Source organism: Gadus morhua, chromosome 3 (assembly GCF_902167405.1).
Source record: "Gadus morhua chromosome 3, gadMor3.0, whole genome shotgun sequence".
NCBI classification, from domain to species: domain Eukaryota; kingdom Metazoa; phylum Chordata; class Actinopteri; order Gadiformes; family Gadidae; genus Gadus; species Gadus morhua.
The window spans coordinates 2277080-2299154 of record NC_044050.1 but is presented as its reverse complement, the minus strand read 5'-3'; the positions used below and the strand labels follow the sequence as shown (position 1 = coordinate 2299154).

The following is a 22075-nucleotide window of genomic DNA, read 5'->3' as shown; positions in this document are numbered from 1 at the left end:
ACTTTTCTACAAACTGCAGCGTTCGGCTGATGGCTGGTTGAAGCAGCCTCACCTGGCCGTGTCTGGTCTCTGGTACCGGGTGAGGCTGCACACCTGTTGCACATTGAGTAATCAGTGTACAACAGGTTGAACCGGCCATCTCCACACACACTCGGGGAGATCTCCTGCATGGCAACATGGAGCACCAGGTCATGTATCATTATCTATAAACCTTTAAAATTAACCAGCTTCAACACCACCACCCTGTGTCCTTGTCTGGAGGAGCCTTTAAAAGCCACCTAGGTGGTGTGTAGCACTAGCTTTGTTACATATTCATAAGAATATTTTTGTTAATCCCATGAAAATAAAATGGTAAAATATCAGTTAGACTGTTCCCTAGAAAGAGGACCTCATAACTCCATAGGGAGGGTCTTCCTCCATTGAGACAATGTTGCACACCCACAGGTTTTACAGGAGCCCAGAACGGACAGACCCCTCTAGAGAGGACGCAGTTTATCATTGGGTCTTCATCACACTCTTATAAGCTTTGACCTATAGGTTTCCACCCTAAAGACAACATCAATCATCTTTGGACACTTGGCTTCTCCCCGCTGTCGTAGACCATGACATCATCTGGGAAGTACCTTGAGGCACCTTGAGACCGGTTCTAAGGAGGTTCTGAGGGTTCTCTGGGTTCCTAGAGGCACCTTGAGGCCGGTTCTAAGCTCTTTCCTTAAACTAGGACTCAGCTCTTTACTTAAACTAGGGCTAATCTCTTTCCTTAAACAAGCGGTCGGCTCTTACCATTAAACTAGGGGTTGGCTCTTTTCATTAAACATTGATCCTTAGTTGATGCATGTCCATGAATGTGTTTGAACTTTCTCCAGAGCGTTTCTCAGCCCGGTCCGGACCTGTGCCCGGGGGCTGCTGTTCCCCATCAGGGGTTCTCTCATGGCTTCATCTAAACATCAGATTTAGCAGCTACAGTGATACCCATTGAGGGGGATCCCGCTGAGCCCACTGCGGCTCGCTCGGCCGTGCTCGGCTGTAACATCAGTCCCATCAGGAAACATGATCCGCTGGATTACATGTACTCAGGCCCACCCTTCTATACTGAGTTTGAGCGGCTGCTCAGCCAGTCAGTGGATCCATTACATGAAGGAGGAGGGGAGAGGAGAAGAACCGGTGAGGAGTCACGGCGTCCTGAGATCCCACTGCGTTAACGCAAGGTTTCTGCACCTATTTAAAAACGGATCCTATTTACTTAAAATAGGATCCGTTTTTAAAAAATAAGCATTTCAAATGGTTCTTAAACCGACAACAGCCCTTGCTATTACAGGGCCCCATCCCTATCTATTACAGACCAAACCCCTATCTATTATAGAACATACCCAAAGCTATAACAGATTACACCCCAATCTATTAAAGACCACACCCCTAGCTATTACAGACCAAACCCTTAGCTATTAGGGACCCCACCCCTAGTTATTCAAGGCCACACCCCTTGCTATTACAGGCCAAACCCCTAGCTATTGGATGACATAGCTTCTTCTTTTCCTCCAGCTTTGCGCGGGGTGGTCTCCCTGACCAACAAGCCTGTATCAGCAGTGACGAACAGCAGACAGAGCAGTCTGTAAACACAGCCCAACATGGTATCTCTGCTGCATTCAAGCTGCTCAGATGTAATCAGTAGCCCGCTATCCAGGTCCTTCAACCGGGAAGAATCGTTTGGTTTGCATTTATGTTAAGGGCATCATAAAGACACATTCACACACTGCATAAACACTATTCAGAGCGCTAGATGTAGCCATACTTTGGAGATCGTTACGTTATCAAGAACATTTGAAGTAGGAGACAAGGCGCTTCTTTACTCAGTGTAAACAGACAGAATAATTTATTTCAGTTTCAGTTCGGAGTTTGGATATGACAGCAACAGTTGATGAAAACACTATGCAGTCTACACAACAGAAATGTGCTTCCTCCTCTTCAAGGTCCTCCTCCCCTCCACGCTTTCTTCTCTCACTTAATGAGGAAGCTGAAAGAGAGAGAGAGAGAGAGAGAGAGAGAGAGAAACTTTATTTATATAGCACTTTTCATACACAAGGCAGACTCAAAGTGCTTCACATATAAACATTGTCATACAATAAAATAAAATAATATGTAAGTAAAAGAAAAACATATGCAAAAAATAGAAGTTAATAGCAACGCAAGCATAGCAACCTCTGTCATTTTGTCGCTGTAACATACAATAAAAACGAAAAAAAGGATTGACCCCCTCCAACCAACAAGATGTGTGTGTGTGTGTGTGTGTGCGTTGAGCTTCGTCTGAGCAGCAGCATTTGCTTTGTCCCAGAGGTAAGCTTCTCGGACCCTCCCCGTAATGCTACGGTGTGATAAGTTCATACACAACATCAATCATTATTAGGCTCATCACGGTGCTAGCTTGAAAACTTTCCCAGCGCTGCCACGAGCCGTAACCATGGGGATACCAGGTCCCCCTCCTCCCTGGAACTCTGGGGCCAAAACTCCTTTTCAGTGTTCAAAGTGGAGCTGAAACAGCGAGTTAAACGACTAACAGTTTAACTAAAACAAATCGTTGCGTGGACATTTTCACTGCAACACTTGTTTAACCGGTGAGCAGAGTCAATCAGTAATATGGAATCAAGCCAAAACCACAGCAGTTTACGCTGTGGGCCAATACTATAGCAGATAATTTATATTATTTAGTGTGCACTGATGGATGGTTTTTGGGGCGGTCCATGGTATTGCCTAAGTGGTGCGTATTGATTTAATATTGTGAACAGCAGAGTGTGAACCATGTACAGCCTGTGAGAGCCCCGCGGTACAGTGGTGTTGCCATGGTTACCTGTAAGGGTATCCATGGTACTTGGACCTGAAGATGGAGAGGAGGAAGCTGAAGAAGAACACCACCAGGCCCAGCCCCACCAGACAGATGACTGTAGGAACACACACGCACACGCACACACAGAAGCACACACCCACACACACAACCGCACACACACACACACAAATACACACGCAAGCACTCACACACACACATACGCGCACGCACATACGCATACGCGCACACACACACACACATACACACACACACAAAAACATAAGTTAGGAGTGGTGTCAAATAAATATAGCTATATACACTATACCCTACAACAGGCCTACTCAGATGCAGGCATGAAACATCTTATTTGAAATGAAATGAATGTTAGGAGAAAAGATGATGGACAAATGGGACAGAGAGGTGAAGTCAAACATCAATATTAAGGGATAAATATGGAGGCCTATGGCTGCCTTAATGACACGCAGTGTCCACCTAAAGTACGCTCTACAATTCATTGGGAGCAAAACACACTGGGTATATCTGGGTAGAAAATATTGAGGAGAAAAGGAGAATTTCTGTTTAAACAGTAGCAGTCTTCAATTAGCATGCTAATGATCTGAGGGCTGAGCCCCATTGGCCGTCAACTCAACCGCCAGGTGGAGTAGATGTGCCACTGATCTGCTTGAACAGTGCGGAATGTATCCCTGTGTGTTTGTGTGTGTGTGAGTTTGTATTTATCCATTCTAGTCATCCATCTGTCTATCTAGTACATCCGTCCATCAGTCTGTCAATCTAGTACATCGATCCGTCTGTCTGTCCATCTAGTACAACCATCCATCCATCCATCTGTCTATCCATCCATCCATCCGTCTGTTTGTCCATCTAGTACAGCCATCCATCCAACTGTCTATCTGTCAATCTAGTACCTCCATCTATCCGTCTGTCTGTCCATCTAGTACATCCATCCATCCGTCTATCTGTCCATCTAGTACATCCATCCATCCATTCGTCAGTCCATCTAGAACATCCATCCATCCATCTGCTATCTGTCCATCTGGTATATCCATCCATCCATCTGATTATCTGTCCTTCTAGTACATCCATTCTTCTTGCTATCACTGCATCCTTCCCTCACAAGCCCATCTGGTATATATGATGGGCTGTATATATGATGGGTATATATGACATATTGGTGGCATAACAATTATGGCACTCATTGCACTCCTGATCATCCCTGGAAGAAGGGATCCCCTACTATGCGTTTCTTCTCAAGATTTCTTCCATGCTGATTTAAGGGAGTTTTTTCTTGCCTTTGTGGGGGCTTGGGTAAAGTGTTATAAAGTGTTATAAATATTTGGCCTGTTAGCCCTTTAAGACTGTAATGGTGATTAAGGGCTATACAAATAAAATTGAATTGAATTTCATTGAACATACAATATGACTCACACATGGATCTGGTCTGGATCTAATAATCAGACCCTCCAGGATTTCGCAATGTTGCGATTTGCAACTTCAACGCACCATCAACCAATCACTGCAAATTCCGGGCGGTGTCGCAATTTTAACCAACCACCCCAACTTTCCCGCAAATTTGATGGCGTCGTCTTGAACTGACGTCGACAAACTACCTTCCACCTTACTTCCGTGTTTACGTTCAAGCAATTCAAGCATTCATGCAGCATGTGCGCGTCGAACGTTTCCCACTTGCCGACCAAAATAACTGCGAAAGATCGTAAAAATTCAGTATCCTGGTATTCTACATGAAAGTGGGGGAAAATTATTTTGCACTGCATGTAACATAAGGTACGTTTCCATCCCCCTAATTTTATGCGAACTTTGAAGCATCGAATCAGTAAACGGTGAAACACCATAATTCGCAAAAAAGTTGATCCGCTCGCTTGAGGTGGTTTTTGAAAAATTTGAGTAAATTCGCAAAATGGGAGATGGAAACACACTTTTTGAAACAGCTGTGACGTAGCGAACTTTGAACACACAGGACTGACAGTCTTTCCGATTTCCGCATAACGACCGCCCATAGCAACCCTGCCGACATCAACGTGTAACGTCAACACCCTATTGTGCTCTCAAACAACGACGTATCTATTTCTAATTACGTACATCGAACAGATGGCCAATGTAAATAGTAGATACGTGTGGACCGACGAAGAGATTAAACTATTCCTTGCTCTCATCCAAGAAAATAACCTAACAGCTATTTTAGATGGAAAACAACAACGTATTTCCACTATTTATCAGGACCCAAGAGAGATGATGTTACAAAAAGGATACAACAAGCCCTGGAATGTGTTGAGGAGTATGTGGAAAGCTCTCAAACAACGATACAGCTTTTCTACTTCTACCATTTATTACAGCCACGTATCGGCATAATTTTTTTGCCTACAGCGCCACCTCCAGGCAGAACTAGGGTAGTTACCCGCTCCAAGCACTTGATGGAAACGCACCTAATTCAAATTACTTTTTTGCGAACTGTCCAAAGATTCGCATCACCTTTTAGATGGAAACGCAGCTATTGTGGTGGAACATAAGTGAAATCTTCCAGTGATAAGCATTCTGCCACCGCAAAACATAACTACAGAACTGCAGAACTGCAGGCAGTACGTCAGACGACGAGGCAGATCACTATGACACAGGCTGTGGCATCCAAGTCAATTGCCAGCGCAGAAAGAATCCAGAATCAATTATTCATAGGACCTTTTCTCAGTGTTTCTGTTCTTTTAATTAATGTTTTTTTCAGTAATAACTTAATATTTAACAAATTACTCTGGGAAAATTGCAGCAATAAGTTCATATTTAATATCAGGAAAACTTTAACTTCCTCTCGCACTGGAATCGCGTGAAACTTTTTTGGAAAAGCTCACGCAACATCAGGCATTTTAGGGTTAGGCGAAATCTTGGAGGGACTGATTAATAATGCATGCTGTGTGTGCAGACGCCTGAACACACCTCTATACCTGTAATGGGCTTGTAATGTGTGCATTCCTGTGTGTGCGTGCGTGCGTGTGTGTGTGGATCCCTCAGGAGTACGGTGTTCCATTAAAGTGTTGCAGAGGAATGATATTACTAATCAGGATTATGAAGAAAACTGTTGCACAGACAAAACAGGTGATGTCTTCAACTCCCCTGTGTATGTGTGATAGATAATCTTAGAAAGTCAAGGAAATTAAAGACAATTTTACACTATTTTGTAGGTGTGACAAATGTATAATGAAATTATGTGCGCAACAAATGTGTGTGTGTGTGTGTGTGTGTGTGTGTGTGTGTGTGTGTGTGTGTGTGTGTGTGTGTGTGTGAGAGTGAGAGTGTCACGGTCTCTCCCACCGGATCCTAGCTGCCACTAGTTTTCTCTGTTAGTCTTGTCCGTCTCTGTCATGTTCTGTTTCATGTACGGGGGCGTGGCCTGCTGAACTCCCCAACCCAGCCACGGTGATCACCCGCACCTGACCATCATCACCAATCACGCCCACCTGTATATGTTCCCCAGTCATTCAACCATTCGTCGCCAGATCGTCAGCTATACTTACCTGGTTAAGTTATCCTCCGACCTCTCTAGCCCTTTCTAGTTACTCTCGTTATTCACGTTCGAGTCGCCATTCCTGATCCTGTTGTTTCCCTCCTCAGTCATCGTTGTCACGTCCACCACGCGACTCCCCTCTCCTGCCGGAATACCAGTTCCTCCGAACCGTCGAGGGTGACTATCTGTCCGGCAATCTACCCGACCCACCAACTCCGGATCGCCACGAACATTCTCCTCTGCTCTGTGTAGCAATAAACTGTTTAATTGCTACCAACCTCGTCCTCGTCATTTGTGCCGTGCGTTTGGGTTCACCCCATCTTGATCCGTAACAGTACGATCTGGCCAAAAGATGGACTCAGCCGACACAAATGACGCAGCCGATCCCTTGGCCGCTCGCTTAGCGAATTTAACCCTGGAGGTACGCCACCAAGGCGGCCTCGGGGTAGAACATTCCCGGAACCTGAAGGAGGCTTCCGCAAGCCTAGCCCGGTTTGCTACGGCAATGTCGTCCCTCGAGTCCCGGCTTACACTCTCGATCCATTCCCCTGGTTCTTCCGTGGATCCCCCCGCTACGGCCCCTATCGTACGACGGGAGCCCTACGTCCCAACCCCGGCACCATAGGGGGGCGATCCAGGAGCCTGTCATGGATTCCTTCTCCAGGTAGGAGGAGTTTTCCAGCAGCAGCACCTCACCTACGCCACCGAGACCTCCCGCGTCGCCTACCTCGTCGCCTGCCTTCGGGGGGTGGCGCTTACCTGGGCTTCGGCTGAGATGGACCGCGGGGGTCCCGAGGCCTCGAACTATTTAGCTTTTACTACGGCGCTGCGACGGACGTTCGATCATCCAGTTCGGGGGCGAGAGGCTGCACAGAGACTTTTGGATTTACGCCAGGGCAGTCGCAGCGTGGCAGAGCTAGTGATTGATTTCCGTATCTACGCAGCAGAGAGCGGCTGGCGTGACGACGCTCTGAGAGACGTTTTTCAGCGCTCCCTTGCTGATCATCTACGGGATGAGATCGCGTTGCGGGACGAGCCGTCCGACTTAGAGGCACTCATTACTCTCGCCATGCAATTGGACAACCGCATTCGGGAGCGAAGGAGGGAGAGTGTCGTCCGGACCCCGTCATCTTTTCCTTCCCAGCACACGACAGTGAGACCTCCGCCGCGGATTACCGAGGCCTTTCGTGAACCTCCGAGCCTTCCCGAGCCAGAGCCCATGCAGCTGGGGCGCGTTCACCTAACCTTAGAGGAACGCGACCAGCGGCGACGGACGGGCGCTTGCATGTATTGTGGAAGGACGGGCCATATCCTCCTTCACTGTCCCCGGCGCCCGGGAAACGGTCCGGCTCGGTCGTAATGGGAGTTTATCGATCGAGTTGTGTCCCTAATTATTCTAACTCCCGTACTCTGCTCAAGGCCACTCTGTCGTGGCAGAACCGCTCCTTGCCCCTCTCCGCCCTCGTCGATTCCGGAGCAGACGAGAGTTTTTTGGACCGAAAGGTGGCTCGAGAGCTGGGAGTAGACCTCATCCCACTCGACGTGTCTATGGAGGTGAGTGCGCTCAACGGATTGCACCTGGACAGGATTGAGCATAAGACTGCTCCCATGTCCTTGCTGCTTTCCGGTAACCATCAGGAAAAGATTTCGTTTCACCTCATTGACTCACCCCAGACTCCTGTGGTCCTGGGCCATCCCTGGCTTCGTCTTCATAACCCCAGTTTGGAGTGGGCCTCTGGTAAGATCACTGCTTGGAGTACCCATTGCCTATTGAACTGTTTACGCTCCGCCTCAGCACCTACGGCAGTCGTTCCACGACGGTCCCGGAGTCCCCGGACCTCACGTTGGTGCCCCTGGACTACCCTGGACTTCCTGGTTCCCCTCTCCCTAGCAGCCGCCTGTTTAACCTCTCACTTCCAGAACGAGAGGCCATGGAGGGGTATATCCGGGACTCTCTTGCCGCGGGGATTATTCGTCCCTCATCTTAACCGGTAGGAGCAGGTTTTTTTTTTGTTTCCAAGAAGGACAAGTCCCTTCGCCCCTGCATTGATTATAGGGGACTCAACGACATTACGATTAAGAACAAGTACTCGTTGCCCCTCATAGACTCTGCCTCTGTTCCTCTGCGGGGAGCTACAGTTTTTTACCAAGCTGGACCTCCGTAACGCCTACCACTTGGTCCGCATCCGAGAAGGGGACGAGTGGAAGACAGGCTTCACTACCCCATTAGTTCATTTCGAGTACCTGGTGATGCTTTTTGGACTTACAAATGCCCCTGCAGTATTTCAGGCCCTGGTCAATGACGTATTGAGAGACATGCTCCATCAGTTTGTGTTCGTGTACATTGATGATATCCTGATTTTCTCCCGGTCCCTCGCAGAACACAAGCTGCATGTCCATCAAGTACTGCAGCGTCTCTTGGAGAATCGACTATTTGTCAAGGCGGAGAAATGCGAATTCCATGTGCCATCGGTGACCTTCCTGGGATTCATTATCGGCCAGGGGAGGCTGGAGATGGATCCAGGGAAGGCAACTGCTGTAGCTGATTGGCCTACTCCCACCAATCGCAAGCAGCTCCAACGCTTTCTGGGGTTTGCAAACTTCTACAGAAGGTTCATTAGGAACTTCAGCCGCATCGCCGCGCCCCTCACAGCGCTGACCTCCGTCAAGGTGACCTTCAGATGGTGTTGAAGCGACGCTTGGTCTCCGCTCCGGTTCTCACGCAGCCCGATGGCAAGCTGCAATTCGTGGTGGAGGTCGACGCATCGCACACTGGGGTTGGAGCTGTACTGTCCCAACGCTCAGCCTCGGACGGTAAGCTTCACCCTTGTGCTTTCCTCTCTCGAGGGCTATCTCCCCCAGAGCGGAACTACGACATGGGAAATCGGGAGCTCCTCGCCGTCAAGCTCGCGCTCGAGGAGTGGCGTCACTGGCTGGAGGGGGCGGAACTGCCGTTTGTCGTGTGGACGGACCACAAGAATCTAAGTTATATTCAATCTGCAAAACCTCTCAACTCCCGCCAGGCAAGGTGGGTAGGCCTGTCACGATAACAAATTTTTCTGGGCGATTAATTGCCCCAGAAATTATTGCGATAAGCGATAATATTGCCGTTTTTCAACTAATATAATGATAAAGTACACCCTTCCGAAGATCAATAAACTTTTATTTTTAAAGAACACTGGGACTGGACGTCTGGAAGACATTTAAAATATCCAGAATAAATGAACAAAACAACCAAAAACAATCTATTATTAACAAAAAATGCTCTTGAATAAAAACGAAACGCCACCAAAAACAATAAATAAAATTGAAACACTAAATAAAAAGGATGTAAACGCGATTGCGCTTCAAAAAATAATAAACACGCGCCCACTTGACGAGGGGGTTTACTCGTTGTGCCCTGTAATTATGAGCCGGAGCCCGATTTCAACCCGACATTTGTTACTTAGGCCTACCCTGCTAAATATATATAATATATATAAATATATTTAATGCATGTGATGATGAGTCCTTAGCCCAAGTGAAGGAGTTCAAGTACCTCGGGGTCTTGTTCGCGAGTGAGGGTACTATGGAGCGTGAGATTGGCCGAAGAATCGGAGCAGCGGGGGCGGTATTGCGTTCGCTTTACCGCACCGTTGTAACGAAAAGAGAGCTGAGCCACAAGGCAAAGCTCTCGATCTACCGGTCGATCTTCGTTCCTATCCTCACCTATGGTCATGAGGGTTGGGTGACGACCGAAAGGATGAGATCGCGGGTACAAGCGGCCGAGATGAGTTTTCTCAGAAGGGTGGCTGGCGTCTCCCTGTACGTCCACACCAGGAGCGACCAAAGCGTCGCTCACAAAGTTTCACTGCGAATATTTCTGTTCGCTTTGGTCGCTCAAGTCGCTCATGACGTACAATTCAATTATGCAGACACATTTAAAGGAGCCGTATGCTTTTAGTGCAGACAGCCATATCAAAGAGTGAACTCCCATACACTTTGGCCATATTGCCGAGACGGTTTTGCTTGTTGGATAAAGTGCTTCGACAAAAAGTAGGACAGTGATTCCCCCCAATATAAAAAAACTCCTAAAATGACGTATTGAGAGACATGCTCCATCAGTTTGTGTTCGTGTACATTGATGATATCCTGATTTTCTCCCGGTCCCTCGCAGAACAAAAGAGTGAACTCCCATACACTTTGGCCATATTGCCGAGACGGTTTTACTTGTTGGATAAAGTGCTTCGACAACAAGTAGGACAGTGATTCCCCCCAATATAAAAAAACTCCTAAAATGACGTATTGAGAGACATGCTCCATCAGTTTGTGTTCGTGTACATTGATGATATCCTGATTTTAGGCTAATTACCACCGAGAACAAAAAACCCTGCGTGCTGTAGTAGGCTAGTTAAAATATGTTTCACTGATCTGCATCTGCAAATCATGATCTGCACTCATTCGTCGCACTCAAAACAAATAGACATTGGCGCACATGGCTAATTTGCATACGTGCACAGGACTGGTTGGCTCCGCAAGGCAAATAATAAAACATATCTAATTATCTAGGCCTATCTGTCTATCTATCTATTAACGCGTGTCTAGTTTTAATGTGATGTATTGTGTGTATGTCCAGTCAGACTTGTTCTGTGTGGTCTTGTAGGCTACTGTCCTGTGTGGGCCGAACCACCTAAATGGATTCCCGACGATTTGTGTCGTTTGGTATTAATAAAGACTTGACTAGGCTATCTATCTATCTAGACTATTTAATTAACAATTATTCACCTCAGGCTCCGTGAATAGTGGGGAATAGAGGGATAAAAGACAAGAGATATATCCCTTGTCATTTATCCCTCGTCTTATCGATTAGTTTGTTTATGTGACGATTTCAAAAACTTTTTTGGTTTTGTTTAAAGCATGCTACACGCGATTGGTTGGTTAGATTGGTGGCATGGAGCGCAAATGAAAATGATTCCCGCTTAAATACGAACGTTCTAGATGTATAAATACTCCCGCTTACCATCACTTGGTATCCAAACCACTATGGCGTTTCGATCTCTGAACTGAAAAAGGGTTGGGTCGTACAACACCGGGTGCCCAGTTACAGCCGCGATTAAAACTTCATCCGACATTTTGTTCAGTGAGTGAATAAAGGTAGGTAGGAACCAAAGTGCCTGCCGATGTTCCCTGGGATCCACGCAAGCGAAGAGCGTCTACATTCCGATTGGCTGTCAGTGTTTGGCCGCTGAAGCGCGTCAGTCATTTGCATAAAGTTAAAAAGTTTTCAACTTTTTTTTGACGCTCTGTTCGCTCAACTTTGGCCGCTGGTAGCGTTGGTCGCTTTGGTCGCTCTTGCCCATAGAAAGTGAATGACTTCCGGCGATTTGGTCGCTCAATTCGCTTCTGGTGTGGACGTACTTAGGGATAGGCTGAGAAGCTCAGCCATCCGTGAGGAACTCGGATTAGAGCCGCTGCTCCTTTACTTAGAAAGGAATCAGCTGAGGTGGTTCGGGCATCTGGCAAGGATGCCCACTGGGCGCCTCCCTTGGGAGGTGTTTCAGGCACGTCCAGTGGGGAGGAGACCTCGAGGAAGACCCAGGACTAGGTGGAGAGTTTATCTCAACACTGGCCTGGGAACGCCTCGGGATCCCCCCGTCAGAGCTGGTCAATGTGGCCCGGGAAAGGGAAGTCTGTGGCCCCCTGCTTGAGCTGCTCCCCCCACGACCCGACCCCGGATAAGCGGAGGACGATGAGATGAGATGAGATGAGATGATGTATAATGCATGGACCGCCGGTCATTATCGGGAAAATAAGCCCCAACAGGCGACCTACGCGCAGCGGAGGTGTCTTGCTTCGCCCTGAATGACCGGCGACGTTCTATACATTATCCCGCTTTTTACAAGGCTACTTGCCAAGAAGAAAAAATAACTTCACATGGTGTGTCTTTTTACAATTTATTCGTTAGCAGCATTCGTAGTGTTGATCAGCAGAGAAATAGTCCGCCAAAGACGTTGACGTTGCTTACCAACCGAAGTCGCTGGGGTTGACAAGTTACCGGACTACTACCCATGCAAGTGAACGGAGCGTTCCACGGCATTCAGAAGACCCGTGTAATAAAGGCCTATAATATTTCTGTTTATGGCATAGATTTATTTTCAGATTAGGCCAATAAAGCAATGATTTAAAAAAAAGAGTGCGAATGGAAATTATTGCGGCCGGCAAAAAATTATCGATCATTTTAATTTATCGCGCAATTAATTGATTTATTGCATATCGCGACAGGCCTAAAGGTGGGCTCTATTTTTTGGTCGCTTTCCTATCGCCCAGGTTCCCGCAACACCAAGCCGGACGCATTGTCCCGTTTGCACTCCGTGGACGAGGAGTGCTCTGGTTTGGACTCCATTCTACCAACCACTTGTGTGGTGGGCTCAGTGGTCTGGAAGATTGAGTCCTCGGTTACCCAGGCCCAGGCTCATCAGGCCGATCCGGGCACGGGCTCTCCCGGTCGGTTGTTCGTTCCGGATGCAGTCCGTTCAGACGTGTTACAGTGGGGTCACTCGTCGAGGCTGGCTTGTCATCCCGGGATCAACCGGACCCTGGCTTTCCTGCAACACCGGTTCTGGTGGCCTACCATGGACCGAGACACCCGGTCTTTCATCGCCGCATGTACCACCTGTGCGCGCAACAAAACAACCAACAAACCCCGGTCAGGACTGCGTCGCCCGCTCCCCATCCCCTGTCGTCCGTGGTCCAACATCGCCCTGGATTTCGTTACCGGTCTCCCTCCATCCAGAGGTAACACCACCATAATTGATCGTTTTTCGAAGGCAGCCCACTTCATCGCACTACCCGGACTTCCCTCTGCGCGAGAGACTGCAGAGCTGATGATCCCTCAGGTTTTCCGAATACACAGCATCCCTGCGGACATCGTGTCGGACCGGGGCCCCCAATTTATCTCCCAGGTGTGGCGAGCCTTCTGTTTGGCCCTGGGAACCACAGCCAGTCTCTCCTCTGGATATCACCCTCAGACCAACGGCCAGGCGGAGCGGGCAATCCAGGAACTGGAGGGCATGCTACGCTGCGTCACAGCCGCTAATCCCGCTTCATGGAGCCTTCATCTTCCTTGGGTTGAGTACGCACACAACACACACAGAAATGACACTACCGGAATGTCTCCCTTTCTCTGCTCCCTGGGCTACCAGCCCCCGCTGTTTCCCTCGCAGGAGGCAGAGATTGCTGTTCCTTCAGTTCGGTCCCACATCCTACGCTGCCAACAAACATGGAACAAGGCTCGGGCTGCGCTGCTTCGGGCTTCCACCCGCTCCCAGCGACAGGCCAATCGCCACCGGACACCGGCACCTCATTACGTCCCCGGCCAGAAGGTCTAGCTCTCAACTAAGGATCTCCAGTTGAAGGTAGCCTCTCGGAAACTCGCGCCCCGGTTCATTGGACCTTTTGAAATCGAGGCCATCATAAACCCTTGTGCTGTACGTCTCCGGCTCCCTCCCTCTCTTCGGGTTCACCCCACGTTTCATGTGTCATTGATCAAGCCTGTCTCCTCCAGTCCTCTGGCGGTCGCTACGCCTGCGCCACCTTCACCGTGCATCATTGACAATCACCCGGCGTGGACGGTCCGGCAGTTGCTGGACGTACGTCCTAGGGGGCGTGGTTTCCAATACCTGGTGGACTGGGAGGGGTGTCACGGAATATGATCATGGATGATACATTGATTTTGGATTTCCATAAAGCGCATCCTACTGCCAGACGTCCGCCAGGCGGCGTTCGTAGACGGGGGGGTACTGTCACGGTCTCTCCCACTGGATCCTAGCTGCCACTAGTTTTCTCTCTTAGTCTTGTCTGTCTCTGTCATGTTCTGTTTCATGTACGGGGGCGTGGCCTGCTGAACTCCCCAACCCAGCCACGGTGATCACCCGCACCTGACCATCATCACCAATCACGCCCACCTGTATATCTTCCCCAGTCATTCAACCATTCGTCGCCAGATCGTCAGCTATACTTACCTGGTTAAGTTATCGTCCGACCTCTCTAGCCCTTTCTAGCTACTCTCGTTATTCTCGTTCGAGTCGCCATTCCTGAACCTCGTCCTGTCGTCATTTGTGCCGTGCGTTTGGGTTCACCCCGTCTTGAGCCGTAACAGAGAGTGAGAGTGAAAGTGAGAGAGAGATTCTTGTTTTATTTGCTGAAAACAGTGTGACACCCTACCCCACATTGTGTGACAACTCACCTGATATTGGGGCAAGGTGTCACATGTGTACAATCACTATTTAAATGCCTTAAAGTCTCTACTGAAAAAAGACATGGAAATTAGACTTTGTTCTTACATTTCGAGTGAAAAGTGTGACAAGGTGCCCTGCTAAAAAAAATCTTCAGGTGTGTGTGTGTGTGTGTGTGTGTGTGTGTGTGTGTGTGTGTGTTTTCAGGAGCAGTGTGTTGAGGAGCATTTTGTCTGTGTTGAATAGAACTGTGTGTGTATGTGTGCAGGCTTTATATTGTTGTGAGTGATGGAATACTAGCATTCGCCACCTCTGCTAGGTAATAAGGTTCACTAGAAGATGCCCCTATAAGCAGCAAGGTTAATGAAAGAAAAAAGAAAAGCAGACCGAACAGGAGAGAGACGTCACATATCTTAACACTCTGCCCCTCCCTCCTGCTGCAGTCAGAGTACATCTGCATGATTGGCCTCTCCTAATGGGACGACAGACACAGCTGCACAGAGAGGACAAAGCAGGACGGAGAGGGCAGAACAGGACGGAGAGGACAGGACAGGACGGAGAGGACAGGACAGAGGAAGGGTGAGGAGAGAGAGGAGAGGAGAGAGGGGACAGAGAGGAGGGCGAGGAGGAAGAGGAGGGAGAGGAGGAAGAAGAGGACAGAGATGAGATAGAGGAGAGAGTCGAGAGAGAGGACAGAGAGGAGAGGACTCAGAGGAGAGAGAGGACAGAGAAAAGAGACCACATGACACAGTGGGGTACTGAGAGGGAGGTGAAGAGAGACCACAGGGTTTAGTAGTTGCTGATGTTGAATCATCGGTCCAAGGACTGATCGCTTTTTCGAAGTATACGGCTACTCGAATTCTGAGCTACCCTGGACGGGATTTAGCGTGAAAATTCATTACGGAGGTTGTAGAACACAATACAATGGAACGATTTCTGATGACAGATTTCAATGCAAAATGTAGCCTTTTATTATACAGAAATTTGCTGTTGGTGTATTAGCCTAGGACAACACCCTTACCAGATTATTTATCTAAATAGCCCTATGTTGTTAGAATTTACTAACTTTATGCAAGTTCTACGTTCGTGCAGTACTCGGCGTTGACTCGGTCCTAAAAATACAATATTATTGCAAATTATATCACATCGAAAAAGCGGTAGCTAACGTTAGTTGAATCAAGCAAACAAATAGCTGTTGTTCTTGCTCCAAAATACTTGTCTTACCTCGAATTTAACACAAGATAGTTCCTTCAAATTAGGGCCATACGGTATGGACTAAAATGTGTATCACGGTATGATTTGAGGCATAGACGGTAACGGTATTATATCACGGTATGTTTATTTTATCTTCTAATTTCGATATAAATACCACTGAAGGGGTAAAATACTGGAAAGGCAGCAAAACCGCATAATATTTTTTTAAATCTTTTCTCAAGTTACTTCCATCTCTGAAAAACACTAATGTTTAATAGCATGGATTTGTTTCTCCACTTGCTTGCGGACCTTGCCGTATGGTTTTGGCATCTCAATTTGGCTGAAGGGTGTGCGGGCATGTAACGCGTACCTGGGATCGAGTGTTTTGACCATCTCTTTAAAGCCCTTTCTATCGACATGTTGAAAGGGAACCATGTCCTTAGACAGTTAAACAGTGACGGCGTTTGTCATCTCGTTCCACCACTGGCATTTTGTTGTAAGGACTTGCTTTCAAAATCCCTGCGGAAGCAATGTCTGATTGCAGAGACAGATTTGCGCTACCATTCGACACTGTAGACCAGGGATGGGGAACAGCCGCCCGCGGGCATGTGGCCCGCGGCCCGCATGCCCACTCAGCCTGCACATAATTTAAAAAAATAAATAAATAAATAAATTATAATAATAATAATAATAATTGATCGAGTTACAGAAAACTCGTTCAAGAAAGATGAGAAGAATTCATAGAATTCAAAGGCAAACCCATGCGTCTAGTTTGCTTAGAAGCGATATCAGTCATTAAAGATATCCACTTAAGTCGCCACTACAACTACTACAACTGCTTGTTGGGTTTGAGTTCATTGAGTTGTTGCACTTAATGTTGGGCCACTGTTTTTCAGTTTTTTGACTTCATTGAATGATGATGTATGTGAGCCCTTTGCACTGATAAAAATACTGACCATTCATGTGGCTGTTTGAGCATGGAAAACATGAAATTAATGTATGTTGGTTCAATTAACATACCGTACATAGGTTATGATTCTGGACGATTTTTTAGGTAGTGGCCATCGCCAAAAAGCACCAGAATACAGGAAATCATCTACCAAATTCAAAATTATGTAGCTTCTCTCAGCTCACGTATAGTTGAAGTGTGCAGTCATGTGGCCCTCCGATGGTTATGATAAAAAATGTGGCCCTCTTTATCATGAAAGTTGCCCATCACTGGAGTAGCATCATCATCACTGCCAGCTGACATCAGACGCCTTGCTAGAGAAAAACAGTTCCAGCCATCACATTAGGTGAGTCTAGAAATGCAGCAAACATGAGGCTTAGTAACACAGCAGTTGGTTATGTGTTCATAATGGTACGGCCCTCTGAGGACTTTGGAAAAATTGAAATGGCCCTTGATGTGAAAAAGGTTCCCCACCCCTGCTGTAGACCATACATTACTTCTGGAAAGGTTAGAAAACTGGGTGGGGCTTTCAGGCACTGTCTTAAATTGGTTCAGGTCTTACCTACAAAATAGGAACTACTTTGTTTCCATTGGCGACTTTGTATCAGAATCAACCAACGTGACATGTGGAGTCCCACAAGGTTCGATCTTAGGACCCTCTTTATTAAACATGTACATGCTCCCACTAGGGCAAATCATGCAAAATAACAATATTGACCATCATTGCTATGCTGATGACACGCAAATCTATGTATCGCTATCACCAAATGACTATCGGCCCATAGATCTGCTGTGCCAGTGCATTGAGCAAGTGAAGGAATGGATGTGCCGAAATTTCCTTCAACTAAATGAGGACAAAACAGAGATAATTGAATTTGGTTCTAAAACGGAAAGGCTTAAAGTAACCCAACACCTTCACTCTCTGTCCCTGAAAACCTCAATCAAAGCCAGAAATCTAGGGGTTATCATGGATTCAGATTTACATTTTGACAGTCACATCAAATCTGTTACAAAATCGGCATATTATCACCTTAAAAATGTAGCAAGACTTAGAGGGCTCATGTCCACCGAAGACTTACAAAAACTTGTACATGCCTTTATCACTAGTCAGCTTGATTACTGCAATGGTCTCCTTACAGGTCTCCCAAAACAAACTCTGAGGAAGCTTCAGCTTGTTCAGAATGCTGCTGCTAGTTCTAGCAAAGACCAAAAAATTTGATCATATTACACCAATTCTGAAATCGTTACATTGGCTTCCTGTAAGTCAGAGAATTGATTTTAAAATCATGTTGCTTACCTATAAATCCCTACATGGTTTAGGCCCAAAATATTTAACTGATATGCTTCCACTACATCAGCCTTTTAGACCACTAAGAAGCTCTGAGACCAATCTGTTAATTATCCCCAGAGTAAACACAAAACATGGGAAAACAGGATTTAGTTACTACGCAACAAATAGCTGGAATAAACTCCCAGAGGATTTAAGACTTGCCCCAACTCTGAGCACCTTTAAAACAAGACTGAAGACTTTTATGTTTGCTATAGCTTTCTGCTAAATAACTTTGCCTTTATTTTCTATTTTAATACTAAAATGCCTTTTTAACTCTATTTTTTTTTGCATATTTTTTTCTTTTACTTACCTATTATTTTATTTAATTGTATGACAATGTTTATATGTGAAGCACTTTGAGTCTGCCTTGTGTATGAAAAGTGCTATATAAATAAAGTTGCCTTGCCTTGCCTTGCCTTGCCTACCAGCGTCTGTCTCGTACGTTGTGGAATGAGAGCTCGTGAAGGGACTATTGCACAAGCACGCAGGAGCGCTTGCTGCGCGCCTGCGTGCTTGCGCAATAGCATACTGCCTGAGAAGGCAGTATCACTGTCAATCTCTCCCTGGGAAAAGTAACGTGGTACCGAATTGAAAAAGGAACTACCGGTATGTTTTGTTACCATATTTTCAGTAGTTGCGCGTAACTTCACTTTTTACATGAAAAAGTAGTTAGGTTACTGTATTAACGCATTACTTACTTTGTTACGCGTTACACACAACATTGTCTACCGGTCACACCGGTCTCACGGTAACGTCAAAATCCATACCGTAGCGCAAATTCCCACTGGTGTACTTTCTATTCCGTAGGCCTACACCCCTACTTCAAATCCAAAGGCAAGCTCAGTTGGCGCTGTGTGCTTCAAGATTCTGAAGCCAGTGCTGAGATTCCGATTGTCCCAGAGAAATGTGAATTATAACAATTATGCAATAAGGTTTCATATTAAGGACAGCCTTCCCCGCAACCCCCCCCCCACACACACCTAAAAAACTGTATCCGGTTCTACGCAATTCAAGTGGATGACCCAATTGACCCAATTGACCAAGAAAATTGTCGCCGAAAAGCGACAAGTTTGCAGGTGTGAGTGGTGGAGCTGGAGGTGTTAGTGCTAGAGGTGTAGTGGTTGTGGTGGAGCTGGAGGTGTTAGTGCTAGAGGTGTAGTGGTAGTGGGGGAGTTGGAGGTGTAGTGGTTGTGGTGGTGGTGTAGTGGAGGTTGTTTGGTGGAGGTGTAGTGGTGGGGGGATAATTATATGCCTGAGTTTTACTGATACTTACAGGTGTGTGCATTTGTGAGGTAGTGTGTGTATGGAGTGGTGTGTGTGTGTGTGTGTGTGTGTGTGTGTGTGTGTGTGTGTGTGTGTGTGAAGTGGTGTGTGTGTGTCTGTTTGTTTGCGTGTGCGAAGGGCCTGTGTGCGCGTCATTATCTTTTAATTATGGCTTTTAGAACATCTCTAAGAGACTGCGTGGGAGAAACAGAATACTTCAGTGTGTGCCTTCACGTGTGTGTCCATTTCCCGGTAAGGATGTGTACGTGTGTGTGTGTGTGTGCGTGGAACCCTGCGCGTGGGCCGTGTGTGTTCATCTTTACACTGCCTTCAAGTGTTTGCCCTGCCTGAACTGTGCGCGTGTTGCAGGGTTTAAATGAAGACGCAGGGAGGAGCTGCTTCAGTTCACCACACACGTGAAGCAGGCTGGATTCAAACAGGCTCCTTGTGTTTAATCAACAGTTACGGACCTGATGAACAAGCCCTTATATCCACGCTAAAGGGCAAGAGTGCTCTGCCTCGGAACGTCCTCCCGTCAAAAGGAAATGGCCAGGGCTGATGACATGGTAATGATGAATGTGTCTCTCCATGCACACACCACATCCGACAGCCTCAGAAGGGTGCCGCTGAACACTTTGACTCGGTTTCGTAGAACAAAGCCTTCTTCAGTGAATGGTGCGAGCAGCACTACCTGGAGAGGCCAGCGAGATGGTCCACTGAGCCTCCTGAAGCGTGACCTCACGTCCACGGGCCGATGGACAGCTGTGCGGACACAGGTCACGACGGTGTGGAATGGTAGTGTGTTTCCGTTTGCACAAGCCATAATAAAATGTGCCCCCTCCCCCCCAGCTTCTCAGGCATCTCCAGGAATCGTCTATCAGAATAGGAGGTAGGAGTGAACCTGAAGAGATCCACTGGCCTCACACAGCACTGCTCTCCTTTCTGGTGGGAGCCATCCATGCGAGGGGGGGTTGATCAATTCATGGAATTTCCCACAGAATATGGGTCTTTGGCAGAACGGTATTTATTCTTATTCCACGTTGGGCTCTGTCTCTTGCCCCTGCACAGTTTGCGTCAGCTATTTTGCGTTTATTTGAAAGCCTTTGAAGCCTAAGTCACCTTAGCAATGAGTGATTGGTTAAATGCCTGCAGTGAATAAAGAGAGAAAGAGAAACTTACTCCTTCTCTTGCCCACATCTCCTTTGGAGGTAGCCGCCTCGTTCAACAGCACCATCCCCATGGTGATGGCTGCATCTGGGATACAGTTGTCAAGGGAACAACACATGCTGGACTTGCAGGCTGTCTCGTGGAGACCAGCTGTTACTGCAGGCGCACACATACACACACATACACACACACACACACACACACACACACACACACACACACACACACACATGCACGCACACACACGCACACACTTACAAAAGGTAGAGGTAGCTAGTTCCATGGCCTGATGTAAAGCTCAATCAGGTCTTTATTGAGTGGGGGAGGAATGAATGTGATTCTATGCTGACTTGACCAAGTGATCCGGTGGAGTGCCACTAGAACTGACCCCAGATAAGCAGCTTCACATGCTACTTACCCGTCCTTCCCCTGACGGGTAGCTGGAAGGTTTGTGAACAACTAGTTGACCAGTAAAAGAAAAGAGGCCAAACATTCTCTAAAAGCGCGACAGGTTTGTAACTGTGGCTGGTCTCTAGACCGTTGCTATTGCTCTAAGCTTCGTTTATCGTGATTTTTTATTGAATACCTAATTAAAACAAGATATCTAGAAGAAGTAATTAAAAGATAAAATCACATAGACTTGACCTTAGTGAAGTTGTTCGCTGTTCGCCGCATTTAACGCTACTTTATGATCATTAAAACAAGGTCCAAATATGAAAGGCCTCTCTGGCAGCGACCAGCCACGACAGCGACGGACAGGGGTGTTTGCACATTGATGATTTTGCGTTTGTGTGTTTGTGTTCACCTGCATCCGTCAGTGTGTTTGTGTAACGCCTCATTTTCACGTGTGTCAGCCTGTGTTGATGTCTGCACTTGCAAATGTACATAAGCAGGTGATGTGTGTGTGTGTGTGTGTGTTTATACACGTATGAGGAACATTTTACAATTCCAATGCTTTTGAAGCGAAGCAGAATGAGCCTGCTGGGATATTGTTATTGTATTAAATGTAAATCAAATCATACCCAGCACTTCAGACAGACATTTGCAAATGGTTTGAATTGAACATGAAATTAGTTCTCAGTGAAAACTATCTGTTGGACAATAAACAATGGTTAAGTGATTTGGGTCAATTGACACATATTACATGCACAATCACACACACACTGACACACACACACACAGAAGGATACTCAGCAACAGAATGATGTGGGACTCAGCCACAAACTGGGCCTGACTGCTGCCGTGGATGTAACTCTGAAAGAGAGAGAGAGAGATTTATTAAGAAAATGTTGGTCTACATTCAATCCAAACACAAAGGCTGACCGCAGCATTAGCATAGGAATGTGAATTGACACTTTTCGCAAAAACAGGAAGGAAGTCATCCTTACATGACGGCAGGAAGCATCAGGTAAACAGAGTGGCTCCTCTAAATACTATCTCCGTTCTGCAGAAGACACGTACCAATTCCGTCTGTGTGCTTCCCTCAATGGGCTCCTGTGTGTGTTTGTGTGCCTGTCTGTGCGCGTGCATGTGTGTGTGTTGTGAGTCAGAGAGAAGGCACATGTGTGGGCAGGCACGGTGGATCGAGTTTCATTGAGTGGGCAGC

The 22075-nt window shown here is 46.9% G+C and overlaps 1 protein-coding gene across 1 annotated transcript in view; it reads right to left on the bottom strand.

Annotated features, from left to right (window-relative positions):
- Positions 1–1845: 1845 nt before the first annotated feature.
- Positions 1846–22075, bottom strand: part of tusc3 (tumor suppressor candidate 3) — a 149711-nt gene continuing 129481 nt past the window's right edge. Inside the window, exons 7-10 of the mRNA XM_030351261.1 lie at positions 21660–21723; positions 20482–20556; positions 2846–2936; positions 1846–2014 (exon numbers count right to left, since the gene is read on the bottom strand). Of these exons, the coding sequence (XP_030207121.1) occupies positions 1999–2014; positions 2846–2936; positions 20482–20556; positions 21660–21723 (246 nt within the window). The 3' untranslated portion in view covers positions 1846–1998. The remainder of the gene's footprint in view (positions 2015–2845; positions 2937–20481; positions 20557–21659; positions 21724–22075) is intronic.